General features: G+C 40.9%; 1 protein-coding gene across 11 annotated transcripts in view; it reads right to left on the reverse strand.

The window, feature by feature from the left end:
• Positions 1–1,289: 1,289 nt before the first annotated feature.
• rerea (arginine-glutamic acid dipeptide (RE) repeats a) overlaps positions 1,290–17,354 on the reverse strand; it is a 505,448-nt gene continuing 489,383 nt past the window's right edge. For 8 of the 11 annotated variants that reach the window (XM_041206432.1, XM_041206431.1, XM_041206429.1 and 5 more), the window contains 4 exons: positions 11,701–11,847; positions 11,251–11,428; positions 7,274–7,339; positions 1,290–3,644 (listed from right to left, as the gene is read on the reverse strand). In XM_041206432.1, coding sequence (XP_041062366.1) covers positions 7,291–7,339; positions 11,251–11,428; positions 11,701–11,847 — 374 coding nt within the window. In that variant the 3' untranslated portion in view covers positions 1,290–3,644; positions 7,274–7,290. Of the gene's footprint in view, positions 3,645–7,240; positions 7,340–11,250; positions 11,429–11,700; positions 11,848–17,354 lie in introns of all 11 variants that reach the window. The other 3 variants (XM_041206430.1, XM_041206428.1, XR_005945305.1) reach the window with 2 other exon arrangements.

Raw genomic sequence — 17,354 nt, forward strand, 5'->3', positions numbered from 1 at the left:
ATTCTTTTTGTTTCTGCTCTTCGGACTGGTTTGGAATGTTAAGCAGGCCATGTTCCAGAGTCGTAAACAATATGCCGCCTGTACACAATTCACTTTGAAACAGATGTTGCTAGAGAAACAAATGAGCCTAAGATAAGTCTTTGTTTTTATATCTGCATTCAACTCTGGGCAAGTCAAAGGTAAAATGTGACGCATCTCAATAAGGAAGGATGGGAGGAGCCTCATGTGGAGCATAAACACCAGCACTGACTTGTTGGACCAAATGGCCTGCTTCTGCTTTGTAAATACTTTGTAATATAATGCCATTTAAGCCCCTGGGAAAAATGAACAGTAAAGAAGTGGGCACCATGAGGGACTATTCTGCAAGTTTAGGCTGGAGAGCGCAAGTAGGCTTTGATATGGTTAACCACAGCACCCTCCTTCAATGCCTCTCGTACTTTGCAAAAGCAAAATACTGCGGATGCTGGAAATCTGAAATCAAAACAAAAAATGCTGGAAATAGTCGACAGCTCAGGCAGCATCTGTGGAAATGGAGTTACGTTTCAGGTCGCGATGACCTTTCAACAGAACTTTGTCCAGCTGCGTGGGACTAGCTTCACCTTCTTCAACTCTTAGATACCCAGTCATAGCCAGAAATCTTCCTACAATGGTTTTTCTTTTCTCACATTACACTATTACCTTTGGAGTTCCCAAAGGATCTATCCTTGACCCCCTCCTATTTCACATCTACATGCTGCCTCTCAGCGACATCAGCTGAAGACGCAATGTCAGGTTCCACGTGCACATTGATGTCACTCAGCTCTATGTCATCATTACCTCTCACAACCCCTGCACTGCTTGTCTGACACCCAGTCCTGAATTTCTTCCAACTAAATACTGGGAAGACCATAACCTATTGTCTATGGCATTCTCCAAAGACTCCGCTCCCTGGTCACGGGTTCCATTCCCATCTCTAACCGCTCAGTTTGAACCAAATTGTTTGTAGTCTTGGCATCCAATCTAACCTCGAGTGCAGCTTCCAAACCCAAGATTTGGAATTCCCTCTCAAACTTCAACCTTTTTCTTTAAGACCCTCGTTTAAACAAAACTCTTTGATCAAGGGTTTAAGTCATCTATCCTTTACTATCTCCTTTACTTCGGTGTTAGTCAATTTAACCAACTGTCTTCATACACAGAAAAGAAACTAACCAGCTTCAGTAGTGCATCCACCAGGACACAGGAAAACAATGAGAAGGTGAGCTGGCATTTTGAACCTACTACAGTTTTGTAGTCAAATGAAAACATGAATGTTGCAGCGCTGTTTGGTTTATTTAAGTCACAAATATCTCAAAAATTACAAAATACTCAAATGGAGAAAACACAGGACTCACAATCTTTGCTTCTACTTTTTGTTTACATTGTGTTATCCCATGGCAAACTACTATTATATACATTAAGCTTCAAGATATATATAAATTTAGCATCAGAATGTACATTCTGCTAATGCTGCAGTGAATTAAGAAGCTGGACCATTGACAACATTAAACATTATACTTCGGAAAACACAAAAAAGCAAAATAAAAACTTGAACCTTTGTGTCACTATCCAGGGTGTGAGTACACCATATAGTTCTTTCTTTTAATTAAACACAGTCCTATGACAGTGAACACCACATAACAGTCTACAATGGCAAATATACAGTCCTTGATAAAATCAAGGGGAAAGACAGATACGCACCATCAGGAAACCAGTTACCCAGTGCAGACATCAGCCAGACTCTCTGCATTCAGCTTCTGACAACATGTCATAGTTCCAATGATAAAATGTAAAGCTCAAACTTGCAAAAAACATTTTAAGAGTGATACTTTCAGTTGTTTAAAGATACAGAAACGTGATTGACAAAGAGCAAGATCAGTAAGTCCCTGCTCTAAAATTAATGTTATTTACTGACAGGTTTTCAGCTCTACTGGTATCTCAGATACCCAAACTGCTGACACCAGACATTGGTACATCATGGTTAAGTATGACTACTTTTTGCTACTTTTAAGTAAAAATGAATATAAATCCCCACAATGTAATTAAGAGCCCAGAAATAAAATATATGTTATTTTATATATTACAAAAGGGACTTCAAAACTGCATGTTTTTGATTGGTTATCATTATTCTTGAATTCAACAGCTTTTCGGAACATTTATCCCAGAAATAAAATAATTTTTCCATCAATAAGCACAAACCTTTGTTCCAACTCAAGCTCACCTCTTGGAAGCTTTGTCATTGAGAAATGTAGACATGCGTATAATTTATCTCTTACAGTGAGGAGGACTGAGCTGCTCAAATGCTCGCCAACAACCTTCAGTTAATTGACATGCTGATGATGGGAGTGGGGTTACAATCAAGAATAATGACAGAAGTCCAGTTAATATTATTGGTCCTTTTATCAGTTTCCCCAAACTTAATAACTATTTTTTGCGAAAATGACTTATGATACTTTAATGCCCTTGATTCTGATGTCTAAATGTGGGTTGTCAGCTCCCCACATAACAAAATAAGTTGACAAGCAAAACAATTAGCATGACGCCACAGGTATGTGCAATATTTTAGTGCATATTTAATGAAAGCAAAAATGCTGGATGTTATGTTAAATGCAAGTATAAAAGTAGCTTATTTGTTCTTAATGAGTTTTTTAATAATATGAAATCATAGAATTATCACTATAAAACGGAGATAAAAGGTTCAATCATCGCTTAAATATTTTGGATACTGAAAATGTTATTAAATGGTTAGAATGGGAAGCCTAAATTTCTTTCATGCTGTTGGCAAGAGATCAGTCTAGTAATAGTCTGCATTGTTGACCAGCATGGTATGGGATGCCCAAACCCAGTGATGGTAAAATACTATTTATGTAGTCTTTTATTATGTTAATTAAAATCTATGTTGACGTTTGTCTGGACCACAATCCCTGCAACCTTTTGATGCATGCCACTGCTACTAGACACATTAAAAAAAACACTCCATTTCAGAGGAAACATTACCATACAGCTAACTTCTCCTTTAATTAAAGGAGGTGAAGCTGTTTAAAACACTTAACTTTGCAATCTGTTATCCAATTAGAAATCCACAACTAATCCTTTACGTATAAGGTTAATTTTCTTTATTTACAAACTCAAAAGCCATGCCATAGATTTGACTTTTCTTTAAAATTATGAGGATATCCTACATATTATTTAAGGAATCATAAAATGTACTATAGTACTTATACTCAGAACTTAAATCTGTTCACTTTTTGTTTTATGTTTTGTTTTAGTTGGGTTGCATTGTGCGGTGACCGTTTGAAACCCGGTCTAGTACCAATACAAGAACAGCTGGAAACACTGCCTCAGTGTGCATTTCCGACCATCATATTACCAAATGCAACGTCGTGCTAAGATCCACAGCCAGCCCCAAATGATCCCCTCCACAGGTGGATATTACAAAATAAAATCATTCGATCCTTTTTTGGGGGAGGGGGGGCTGGGAATCTTGTCAGGAAGATCTCCTTTTATCATTCTTGCAGGATGCCAGAGCTCCTTCCAAAGTACTGGCCGAGTGACCCTTGCCCCTGTGAGTGAGCCTTCTCATATGGTTCAGGATTTAAAGTGGCTTGTCACTCTCTTTTTTCAGCCGGCTGCAAGAGAAACAAAAAGGTTCTTTTGAATATTAACACTTTTGGATATATTTTTTAAATACCTTCAGATGCATTCTGTTAAAATAAGAGTGTATGTTTTACTCACTTACCTGCGCTAAAAAATTACACTGGAAAAATATACAGCTCCATCAAATTCAATACAAGTTAGACAAGAGTGCCTTTTTGTTTCATTGTCCTGACATGCTTGTTTCATTTGGCCCATGATGGACCTGATAAGCTCTACACCTATAGGCCAAGTTGGACAGTGCATACATTTCAACCAAAAATTTAATTATCCACAATTTCACAAAGACACACCCAATGAACAGAATGATGCAACTTTCCCACTCTGACAAGGCCAAAACACATCATGTACATGAGCAGCTTCCACCCATTTCTGCCTGACCCTGAGTTAGAGGAAACTGCTTGGGTAGGTTCAAAGAACAAAGAACAAAGAAAAGTACAGCACAGGAACAGGCCCTTCGGCCCTCCAAGCCTGCGCTGATCATATTGCCCGTCAACTAAAACATTTTGCACTTCCGAGGTCCGTATCCCTCTTTGCCCATCCTATTTATGTATTTGTCAAGCTGCCTCTTAAACACCACTATCGTACCCGCTTCCACCACCTCCTCTGGCAGCAAATTCCAGACACTCACTACCCTCTGCGTAAAAAACTTGCCCCGCACATCTCCTCTATAGTTTTCTCCTCTCACCTTAAATCTATGTCCTTTAGTAATTGACTCTTCCACCCTGGGAAAAAGCTTCTGACCATCTACTCTGTCCATGCCACTCATAATTTTGTAAACTTCTATCAAGTCGCCCCTCAATCTCCATCGCTCTAATTCATGCAGATAAATTCCGTACTCCCTTTTTCCTGAATTTTGTGGATTTTCAAAATCTGTTGAAAATATTTTGGCTTTTATAAGTTGTACATGGGAAGAGGTTTAAGCTGGCCTGTCCTTCAAGGCCGGCTGATCTGTACCTCAAGTGCATTTATCCACCTTTGTTCAAAATCCTTCATGCCCTCACCAAAAAAAAAACTAACAATCTCGGTCATTATATTTCAATTCATCCAGGTTCCATAGCTTTTGGTGGGGTTGGGTTGGGGGGGTGGAGAAGGAGGAGAAGCAGGACAACAGTTCCAGATTTCCATTACCCTTTTGTGTGGATAGTGTTTCCTGATTTTACAACTAAATGACCAAACTCTTAAAACTATGGGTGGAATTTTACAACAGCGGGATTTTACGGTCCCGCCAAAGTCAACGGAGTTTGGAATGGCTCACCACATTTTACGGTCCTGCCCCCGCTGTGACAGGGTCATAAAATTCTGGCCTATGTCCCTTGTTCTGGATTTCCTCACCAGAGGAAACAGTTTCCCTCTATCTCCCCCATTAAATCCCTTCATCATTTTGAACACCTCGATTAGATTATCCCTCAGTCTCCTAAAATCTAGATAAATACAAGCCACGTAATTGTAACCTAAACCTCAAACTATAAGCCCTGTGTCATTGTGATAAATCTGTGCCGCAGCGTTTCCTATTCTTACATGACATTCCTGAGGTTAGGTGCCCAAAACTGAATGTATTACTCCAAGTGCAGTCTAAACAAAGTTGTGTACAACTGAAGCATCACTTCTTCACTTAAAAGCTAGCACCTTCCAAACCTACAGCCGCCACAACCTGGAAGGACAAGGGCAACAGACGCATGGGAACACTACCAAGTGCAAGCTCCCCTCCAAGCCACACACCATCTTGACATGGAACTGTGTGTTGTTCTTTCACTGTCGCTGGATCAAAATTCTGGAACCCCCTCCCTAACAGTACTGTGGGTGTACTTACACCACATGGAGCTTCAGGAGTTCAAGAAGGGAGCTCACCACCACCTTCTGAATGGCAATTAGGGATGGGTAACAAATGCTGTCTGTGCCAGTAACACTCACGTCACAATGTTAGAACCATATTTGAAAGAACTGTATTTTTCTTTTAAAATTTGGAAGGACATTGCATTGTTTGGACACTTTTTTTTTAAACAAAAGGTCATAAGTTCACCTTGGGCTGGGAGTAAGCAAGAAATCACGTGACCAGCACGGCACTTGAGTGGGGAAGAGCTGCACTGAACTGCAATCACTGTAACTGATGGAAAAAAACTAGTTTAAAGACAAAGGCCTGGTGATTTACTGGAAATCACCAGGCTGAGATAAACTTTTAAGTTTTGAATTTGTTTTTGTAACTCAGTTCTGAAGCAAGTGAAGCTGCCCAGCTTGCACTGTCCTTGCCTAGCCTGAAATAGAGTGGTTACCAGTATCCAGTTAGGAATCCTCATCTCAGTGGAACTTGTCCGTTTTTGGAAACCCAAGAGGTTGAGATGAGAAGGATTGATCCTGCACGCTCAAGCTCCACTGGGGAGGACCTCCAGGCACCTACTGGGACCAGCGATCTACCTTCACATGGGGGAACTCCAGATCAATAGCGCCAAAACCCTGTGAACTTTATCATTTGTTTTATAAAGTCTCTTCTTCAACCGCCAATCTCTGCAGAGACCCTGTTTGTCCTTTGTTTATGTGCGTGTATTGAGGGATTTTAAGGGGGATAGATAGCTACATTTGCAGATTGCAAGTTGTGTGTTAATCAGTTCTTGCAACTTGATTTAAAAAAGAAGTTTCATTTTATAATAAATCAATCATTGAGTTTATTGAAAGAAGCCTGGTTAAAGTCTCTTGTATTCTGGGTCTTCTAACAGCAGTGAAATTAAATCACTGGCTATTTTAGTGAGTGAATTAAACTTTTAAACTAATGGTGCGACCTGTGGAGTAGTGGGGCTAGGTAAACTGTGCACTCCTCCCATCCCAGTTGTAACAATAAGAACAAATAAAAGAATATTCTATTAGTCCTCTTGATTACTTTCTGTACACATGCACTAACTTGCAGCTATTTGTGCACATGGGGCACCAAGGTCTCTCTGCTCCTCAATGCTCCATGAAAATATCCCGTTTTGTCTTGCTCTGATCCAAAGTGGGTGGCCTTACAGTTCCTCACACTGAACTCCATTTGATATTGTTAAGCTCAATTGCAGACTGTTGCCATCTCTTTGTAACTCTGTACAGCTAAGGAAGCAATTTTCTTACCTCCACCCCATCCACTCCGCCAAGCATAACACTCCTGCTGCAGCAACAATCCTAACTTCTCAGCTACTACAGCAATAACTGAAGGGTGTGCAGAGCTCATAACAACGCCCTCAAGAAAATGTTTGACAGAGAATGTAATGGAAGTCATTCAAAAATGCCATCAGAAGGTAAACACAGACATGCAAATGTCATTGCAGCAGATTAAAAAGGTCCTTAGTTTCAAAAATTTAACGCAGCACAAAGGTGTTTTAGCACAAATATGTCTGGGCTATTTCAGTGCTATGCACTATTTTAAGATTTGCATTTTCTAATGGTTCAAGGCACTGGAGGCACTTTTTTTTTTAAAAGCATGCTGCATATTTAGCAGAATTTTAAGGGGCCACTTTCAAAATCAAAAACACAAATGGCAAAAGTTTTCACCATGCTAATTTTTTGAAACAAGTCCAATATCTGATGAGAGTAAGTCACTTACAAGTTTTGTTGCAATCTAATGAGAAGTCTTTACCTCACAGAGTTCACAAGTCAGTGTTTATGGGTACATAAACGGATGCAGCTAGGGTTGCCACCTTGCCTAATGTTGAAAGGAATGAAGAGCTGGATGAGAAAATGTTGGCATCAAGTTTTCTTTAATTGTTTCTGATTTTCTCCCCTGTCAATTCGCAAGGTGCCGGCCACGAAGACCAATGTCACCCTGGCCGAAACCGGCACGCATTAGGGACTGATGCGCCCCGATTTTTGTGGGTCAGCGCTTCATCACTTGATGCAATTGCCTAATGAATGTTAAATTTTATTTGATGACACTCCTGTGAAGCATCTTGGGATGCTCAAGATGTTATATAAATGTAAGCTGTTATTGAATCACTGTGGGGGGGCTCATTCCTTAACAAGGCAGTATTCAAGATAAGGGACAGGTCATTCAGTACTGAGATGAGGAGGAATTTCTTCATGCAAAGTGTGCGAACCTTTGGAAATCTCTAACTCAGGAAGCTGTGGATACTCCATTATTGAATATATTTAAGGCTGAGATAGATTTTTGGTCTCACAGGGAATCAAGGGGATATGAGTAGCGGACAGGAAAGTGGAATTGAGGCCAAAAATCAGCCATGACTGTATTGAATAGCGGAGATGGCTCAAGGGACTGTATGATCTACTCCTGACCTTATTTCTTATGTTAAGTGAACATTTAATAAAACATCTGTAAATGGCACACTTTGTTTTATAATGTCTCTGTGAACTGCCTTGGGGTGTTTTATGTTACAGGCGCTATATAAATACAGGCTACCGTTGTTGTAAATTACTGGGCTAACAGTATGGTGCCCAAAGATAGAACGTTTGGGTCTGCACAGTCTGATGTATGACATTTCCTAACCAGTGATTTTTGTTTTTTGGAAGCACCATGTTTTAAGTCAGATATAAATAGGGTGTCTTTTGAATTTTTAAAGTGAAACATTACTTCTTCTAGACCTGTGCATGGGCAAGCAAATGGTACAATTAAAAAGAAACCCCAAAGCTATGGCCCTAAGGAACTTTACGTTGTAACCTGACAAAAGTACTGAGGTGACTTTGCTTTTTATAGATAGATACAAAACACAGATGATTTTGAATTTCATCATTATCTGCACAAATCCTTAGGAATCCTTATGACGTTAAGAAGGCTGGAGGCCACTGGTTAAACTTGGGCGACGTATTTTTAAAGTTTTGGTGACAGTTTTGTTGGGTGTTTCTGGAAAGCAGAGGGGAGAATTAATCATTGTAATAGAAAAATAAACGTTACACAATAACAAAACTACTACAATTTTCGTGGGCTGCTAAACTTAAGTATTTTTTAGTACACAAGAACCTTAAATGAGCTGTTATTTACTATAGTTTATGCGCACTGAGGCATTGTTTAGGAACACCATTTACAGGACAGTTATAGCTTATATTTTCAGAAGCTCATTATTTCATATTGGTTTAGTTCATGACCACTGTACAGCAACAGTGTTCTGCCATATTACTCTGTACAGTAGTGCTACCTGGAAAGAATTTCATCCTCGACTACTGACATTCTCACTGAGCTTGATGAACAATGAAATTAGTATGTTTGATGATTGCTCCATGAAGCAGGAGACAAAGGAGGGCTGCTCTCCTGTCTTGATTTGCGTTTACTTGCCTCTCATCTGAAACAGGAGCGAAATTTTCTCTTTGTTCGCTTAACAAAAAGTTTTAAAATACTGCTTTAAAAACTCCTGCTGGATCTGACACAAGTCAGTGCCAAAATGCAGTGCCAGAAATGACAGTACTAAAAACACCAAATGCACTGACACCTTTCAACCTGATCCAAAAGAGTAAATAAAAAGATTTGCATGTCTGTTCATTTGGAATAAGAACATACTGTTTCCTTAAGGCCGATATTACCATCAGTGTATAAGTTCACAGTTTTAGGGGGACAGGAGCGTAGTGATATATATTTTTTTTAATTCATTCATGGGATGTGGGTGTTGCTGGCTGGGCCTGCATTTATTGCCCATCCCTAGTCGCCCATGAGGTGGTGGTGAGCTGCCTTCTTGAGATGCTGTCTATGTGTTGTAGGTACACTCGCAGTGCTGTTAGGGAGGAAGTTCCAGGATTTTGACCCAGCGACAGTTAAGGAACGGTGAAATATTTCCAAGTCAGGATGGTGTGTGGCTTGGAGGGATACATCCATGAGGTGGTGTTCCCATCCATCTGCTGCCCTTGTCCTTCTAGTGGCCATGGGTTTGGAAGGTGCTGTCTAAGAAGCGTTGATGAATTCCTGTAGTGCATCTTGTAGATTGTACATGCTGCTGCTGCTGTGCGTCAGTGATGGAGGGAGTGAATGTTTATGGGTGTGGTGCCAATCAAGTGGGCTGCTTTGTCCTGGATAGTGTCAAGCTTCTTGAGTGCTGTGAGAGTGCACTCATCGAGGCAAGCGGGGAGTATTCCATCAACTTCTGACTTGTGCCTTGTCGATAGTGGACAGGCTTTGGGGAGTCTGGAGGTGAGTTACTTGTTGCAGGATTCCTAGCCTCTGACCTGCTTTTGTAGCCACAGTATTTATAGGGCTAGTCTAGTTCAGTTTCTGGGCAATGGTAACCCCCGGGATGTTGATAGTGGGGGATTCAGTGATGGTAATGTCATTGAATGTCAAGGGTTAGATTCTCTCTTGTTGGAGATGGTCATTACTTGGCACTTGCGAGGCAAGAATGTTACTTGCCACTTGTCAGCCCAAGCCTGGATATTGTCCAGGCCTTGCTGCATTTGGACATGGACTGCTTCATGAGGATTTGCAAATGGTGCTGAACACTGCACAATCATCAGCGAACATCCCCACCCCTGACATTATGATGGAAGGAAGGTCATTGATGAATCAGCTGAAGATGGTTGAGCTGAGGACACTACCTTGAGGAACTCCTGCCAGTGATGTCCTGGAGCTGAGATGACTGACCTCCAACAACCATATCCATCTTCCTTTATGCTAGGTATAGTGGTAATATTACTGGACTAGTAATCCAGAGGCCCGGATTAATGGTCTGGAGACATGAGTTCCCATCCCACCAAGATAGCTGAGGGAATTTAAATTCAATTAGCTAGTAAATCTGCAAAAAAAAGTCATTAATAATGATCATGAAACTACCGGATTGTCATAAAAGCTCATCTAGTTCAGATCACAGAATTGCTACAGCACAGGAGGCAGCCATGTCTTGTCTGTGCCAGCTCTCCAAATGAGCAATGTACCTAGTGCCATTCACCCTGCCTTCTCCCCATTACCCTGCACATTCTTCCTTTTCAGGTAATGAGCCAATTTTCTCAAATGGCTCAATTGAACTTGCCTCCACTACACACAAATGTTCACTAATGTACTTTAGGGGCGCAAATCAGATGTCCTTACCTGGTCTGGCCTACGTGACTCCAGATCCAGAGCAATGTGGTTGACTCTTAACTGCCCTTTGAAATGGTCTAGCAAGTCATTCAGTTGCATCAAACTGCTACAGATAGCAGTGTGGGTGTACCTACACCACATGACCTGCAGCAGTTCAAGAAGGCAGTTCATGGGCAATTAAGGATGGGCATAAATGCTGGGCTTGCCAGTAACACTCACATTCCAAGAATGAATTAAAAGTATGCCAGAATGAAAAAAGACCTGCATATCAATTTAAAGGCAGTGAATTCTTGCTTGCCCACATTCACCTTTGGGAAGATGCTCTTCAGAAAGAAATGCTGAAGGCATCAATCCCAACTGAGAAATTACACACACAAGTGAGGATCCCAATGGCATCAGTTCAGCTGCGCTATTGGGCTGCTGAGATCAGATTTCACAATAGTTAACACGCACCAACTATCAATATTCAGCTTCAAAATGAGTAAACTAAATCTGTCAAAGGCCAGAACATCTTGAGTTGGTTGAATTTAAATTAATGAAACTTACAGATATCTATTTCAAAGTGAAATACTGCAACCGTAGCAAGATCCAGCTATTCTTACCTGTAATAGTCTTCTTGCCCAGGAAGGGGACCTCCGTGCATATGGTGATGGCCGTGTAGCCACTGTTGTTCCATTGCTAGTCTCTGTAGTTCTGCTGACTGGGCGTGCATTGCCTGAAGTTGGTGTGCTGCTGACATGGGGGCTGGAATAGCACTAGGCAGGTCTCTGTATGGTCCACCTGAAAGCAAAACGATGAGAGAGAGAGGTCACTTTGCTTTCCTTCTACAGGTTGCAAAACATGGCATTGCTAAATGCATAGATTAAACAGAAAAAGAAATTAAAATGTACCACCTACTTGAATCCTATATATTTATGTGTGCTAATTAAAAAGAATAGTGTTTGTCACAGTTTAAAGAATCTGTCTATATCTAAAATACAAGCATAATCTCACAATATATTAACATGGAATGACTAGGGGGAATTAATAAATTGACATCCGAATTTTCTTACCAAAGACAGGGTGATGCCTGAGCATTTCATGTTCATGTGGAGCCTGGGTCAACAGTGGGTTAGGTATTGCACCCGGTGGGTAAGGAAAACGAGCCAAATGTGGCCCAGCTGCTAGAGGATCCACCAATGGATGCACGCCTCCTGAACCTAGTTTTAAAGTGAGAAGAAAAACCCTTTGAAACTAAAGTGCAGAAGAAACTCAGACAATAGGAAAAAGTACTGTATTATTTTTTATCTTTTAAATTAGCGCAACAAGTCATAAGAGTTAAGAATGCGGTTTTAAAAGCACAAAGTAATATCATCTCCTTCCCCAGCCACTTACTTAGGCTGAAATAGGCTGTTTGCAAGCTTGATTTGATTCTGTCCATCATCAAGATAGCTGACTTCCACCTCCACATCATTGTTGGTTTCTGCCTAGTCCTTAGGACTCTTCTGCTGAAATCTTTGTACATGATATTGTACTCATTAGATTTGTAACAATCCCTATGCTGGCCTTCCACCCTGCATGATTTTTAAACTCAATCTTGTCTAGTCCAGATATCCTAAATCCCACTTGCTTAGGACAGCAATTTTTTGCTCATTAACATAAGCTCCCAGGCATTCAGTACATCAAACCCAAATCCTTGAGGTCTTGGTCCATGATGCAAGGTCCAACTTTGTGATCAAAGTCTTGCGTCTGTTGACCTTAACTTGGGCTGGATCATTTATCAGGTATTCCTAAAACAGACATTAAGGCCTCTTAACCATATAAGTGAGGAACTTCATGCCTACCTAAGGCCATTTCACAGAAATTGGTCTGAAATGAATAGGGTACTTGCTCTAGCCAGCATTCTTTGGTGACAGCTGCGACCATGCATTGGGACCAACTAAAGATACGTTCTTTTTAAACAAGAGTTTGAACATTTTCCTGTGGGTCGAGAGGAGCAGAAGCACTTCTCCCCGCTCCAGAATGACAGCTGCTGCCGGCTGCGATTAGCCCCCCTTCCTCTTCTTCCCCCCACACCCCACCAAGCAGTACCCAAGACTGTTGCTAATGAGGCAGGTAGCCTGAAATTTGGTGTTGCAAAAGGGCGAGCTGTCCGACTCTTAAGTCCTGAAAAGATTTATGGTGGATTTATATTCTGTTGGTATAGATGCAAGCTGAAAAAAATGATGACTAATGAAAAGTGTCTGATGACTTATGTCGATTAGGGAAATTTTGAGACTCTAATAAAGTCATGTATTGTTGAAATTTTAACACCACTAAGTGAGCAGACTCTGGTCGCTCACTGTCATCTTCTTATAGTCTGGGTTTAATTTCCCAGATGGTTCAAAAAAGCTCATTTTTGTATCCACCACTACATCAGATCCTGACAATCCACCTCAGGACCAAGGAGGACTGTGTTTGAAAGTGCACATGCACCAGTGTAACTATTATTTTGTAAACCACTACACACAAAAATAAGCAGGTAATTCAGCTGAGGAAATGATGATGGGGGAAAGAGAGACAGAGAGGAACACAAAGTGAAAGATGAAAATGAGGAGGGACTTCTGTGAAATTTTGTTGCAAGCATGCAATGTAACCTATAATGGAGCAAAGTAAGAGAATGATACCAATCTATGAGTGATGTAGATTTCCTGAAAATCCTCAACGGCTATTTAAATGTTTACCCTGCAATTATTCCTATCTTCTCTTTTGAAGTTGCCTACTCATGTTCAGGCAGCTCCCTCAAATAGCCATTCTTGCCAATTTGAGGTTATGATCACAATGTTTTACAATCCAGAGAACACAATATTAGTAATTTCCCTGGGGTTACCCAAGTGTGGTTCATATAGTTACTAAGTATTTTTCAAATACAAGGCATTCTTTATCATACCTGGCTGCAATCAATACAATTTCCTCAGAGAGTGTGGGAAAGACAGGGTCTGTTAATATAGAGACTGTGGTAGTGAAATTGTAGTGGTCTCCCTAAGGTTAGTTTGATTATTAGGTTCTCTTAAAGAGTCCCTTTGAGATTTGCTGTGCACAGATTTGCTGCAGCTGTCCTTACAACAGTGTCCACACTTCTAAAGTACATTATTGGTTATAAAGTGCTTTGAGACATCATAAAGGTCATGAAAGGTATTTTATAAATTCAAGTTCCTTCTTTCTTAGATGCAAAGATTGGAGTTTGAGGTCATAACTCTATTTTTATTTTGTGTCACATATTTGAATAGAGTGCTGTCCTCTCCAGGAATATCGGGCACTTAGGAGCAGCAGGCCTCGGAGACAGGTGATTTTTTTTTTTTAAAGGTTTCCTTGTGAGCTCGGAGGATCCACAAAGAAACCTCGGGCTTTTACTACTTGCCTACAAGCACTTCCCTTCCTCTGACTGCAATTACATCCCCACCCACCCACCAAGAGGGGAGAGTGCTACCACTGAGCCAAGCCTATTCCTTTCATTCATTCATTCGTGGATTCAAAGCCAGCATTTATTACCCATCCCTTATTGCCCTTGAGATGGTGGAAATCCGACTTCTAAAACTGCTGCAGCCTGTATGGTAAAGGCATGCTGACCACCATGCTATAAAGGAGGGATTTTGACCCAACAACGCTGAAGGAATGGTGATTTATTTCCAAATCAGGATGTTGCATAACTTGCAGAGGAACTTGGAGGTGGTGATGTTCCCATGTACCTATTGCCCTTGTCCTTCTAGGTGGTAGAGGTCATGGACTCAGAAGGTGCTGTTGAAGCAGCCTTGGCCAGTTGTTGCAGTGCAGCTTGTAGATGATACACATTGCAGTCACGGTCCACCAGTGGTGAGAGGGAGTGAATGTTTAAGGTGACGGATAGGGTCCTAACCAAGTGGGCAAACTGGTTGCAGCATCTCCAAAGTTGCAACATTGATTACACTTCAAAAATATATCATTGGCTGCACTGCATGTTGGGACGACCAGAGGCTGTGAAAAGCAATATAGAAACGCAAGTTCTTTCTTTGTTTAAGTTAACCCTAGCGGAGCTATTAATGAGCGCTCATCAAAAAACTGTTGCAAATAAGATGTTCAAATGTCCTAATGTATGACTACAGAAAAAAAATGACTGTTCTAGTGTCCTAAAATAAATCTTTTCCACCTGACATTATAAATTGGAGTCTCTTCCTTTAAAGAAGCAAACCAGGTGTGGAATATCTTGAGTGGAACTGTACAAGATGCAAATGTTAGACTTGTGAATCTGGGGTATGAAAAAGACCTGAGGGTCTACAGTGTATTAATTTTAACAATTCCACGAATCAAGTCTGAATAAGTAGAGACAATTAATATTCCTTTATTTGTCCATGGATACCAATGATTTTTAATCCAAATCCATAAAATTAATATCCTTAATGTATTATTGGGCTAAAGATCTTATTCTAAAAGATCAAGATCCACACTTTCTAGGTCAGTTTGGACAGCAGCTGAATATTGTATTCCAGGTGAGAAATGTTCAACGCTGCTTGCAAGATGAGAAGATGGCCAGCAGTTTATCAAGAATCTCTGGCTTTAAAATCACACCGACCTCTTAAGTACCCACACCTGAAGAACTGTCAAATAATTCAAACACTTATCTAGAATAATGGGCAGAATTTTGTCCTTGATGGGCGGGCGGGCCCCATCGGCTCGGCAGCGGGCAGGCAACCAATCACTGCCGCTGAAATGGGCCCCGCCGCTACTTTAAGTGGGCCGGCCAATTAAGGCCCACCCAGCGGGAAGCGCTATGTGCTTCTTATGCGGAGGGGGCGGGAGGGATTGCCCAACTGTCAGAGTGCGCTCTTCCGTGCATGCACGTGAAAGAGCGCACACATCCCCGAGGCAAAGTGTTGCCTCAGGGAGATTGCTGAAAAGCTGGCAAATATAAAAAAAAACAATAAAAAACTAATTAACATGTCCCCCTCATGTGAAAATGGCACACAAGATGGGACTTTGTTAATGAAATAAACAAAAACTTTTTAAAAACCGCTTTCAAATCTCATCCCGCCACTGGATGAGGTTTGTAAAAAAAAAAACACCTACTCGCCTGCCCGTTTGCCGGGCCCCTCAAAATCGTCGACGATTGGCAAGTTAAAGGCCTTAACGAGGTCCTGCTGCATGGCGCGCCCGCCAACTGAAATATCGCAATGCCACACACGACATTTTAAGCGCTGGCGTGCGGGCTCCACCACCCGCATGCCAGCCAGAAGATTCTGCCCCGTGAGTTCGGGAAGCCTCAAACTGGAACGCCCTCCAAGCGTTAGGTAAAATTCTTCCCAGCTTGGAAAGTCCACGTTTTTTTTTCTTTGGATTTGGATCCCAGACATAGTTCTAAAGGCTTGAATGGAGATGGTGCTGGGGAACGTTACTGCATTTGAGAAGAGATAGATCTAGAATGAGTCTGTAAAGCCCGAGTCTGTAAAGCCTGAGTCGTGTGCCAGGACACTTTTAACTTTAAGAAAGGGCACCAGAAGGGTCCAAGGAGGAGACAGATGACCATGGAGTACTTAATTACTGAAAGCGGAATACTGATCAAAAAATGAGACATTAAAGTGTGAAGTGATCACCCTATTTACAAATAGCATCAGGGACACTTTACAGGGCACTGCTGTGGTTCGAGTTCTTGTTTAATAATGCTATTGTCTATGGTCCCATGAATATGTCCTCTGTTTATTGGTACTGTTTATAAATTAAAAATATAGATCTCCGGCAAGTAATAGGTTAGCAAGCTGCCCTGTCACCTGACCATGCACTTCTAAATAAGTAGTTATTTTATGCCCTTCCACCAAATCTATGGATATGGCTCTCCCATTTCCTCTCAAATTATTCTGTGCTGTGAACGATAGGCCAAACTCTTTTTCCTGTTAATGTAAGGAATCGCCAAGGGTCTGTCATTACTCCAACTCTGTTGCTACTTCATATCAATGACCTCCTCCCCTCACCAACTAAGCCTAGACACCTTTTTCTTGTGATTCACACATATTCATCAACTTGATCCAACTGCATGCCCTCACACGGCCTACAATCTTCCTTGTGTAAGAGATGAATCATTACATCATGATCGCAAACACACAAATTGATGGGACTATGAAATTCTGTTTTATTTCAATTTTTCTACACGGTCCTTCAAGTCTTCTGCAAATTTAACCAACACCTAACACTTTTACTAAAACTCTTGGCTTCTCCATCTCCTTTGATCTCGAATGGAATCCCTACATTATTAAAGCTGTTTGCAAAAAATCTCAGTTTTTGCTCTTGTGAAAAGCAATGGCTTTTTTCATCTCTCTTCGCCCATTTCAATGTTCCCGTTTATTATTTTATGATAATGCTATGGTCAGTGCTCCTTTAAGCTTTCCTGGTTCAATTCTTTAAAATACTACAAGCTCTTTTTATAGCTGCAACATGCTGAAATCAAGTCATTATGGTTTCCTACTGTATGTACAGACATAGGGGAAGCAACTTGTTAGGAGTAGGAAAGAAAGAATTTATATATTGCCTTTCATTACCTCAAGGCATCACAAAATACTTCACAGCACTAAGCATTTTTTTCCCTGAATTTTCGTAACTGTTGTAATGTCGGAGTCCAAAATACCAGCCCAAATTGAGGCAATTACCTTGGTCTTACTTCTGGAGGGACAATTTTAGAGGCTGGTTGCCTGCTTGCATTTTTTTTGCAGTTAAATCAGCT

The sequence above is a fragment of the Carcharodon carcharias genome, chromosome 15, assembly GCF_017639515.1.
Source record: "Carcharodon carcharias isolate sCarCar2 chromosome 15, sCarCar2.pri, whole genome shotgun sequence".
Classification (NCBI taxonomy): domain Eukaryota; kingdom Metazoa; phylum Chordata; class Chondrichthyes; order Lamniformes; family Lamnidae; genus Carcharodon; species Carcharodon carcharias.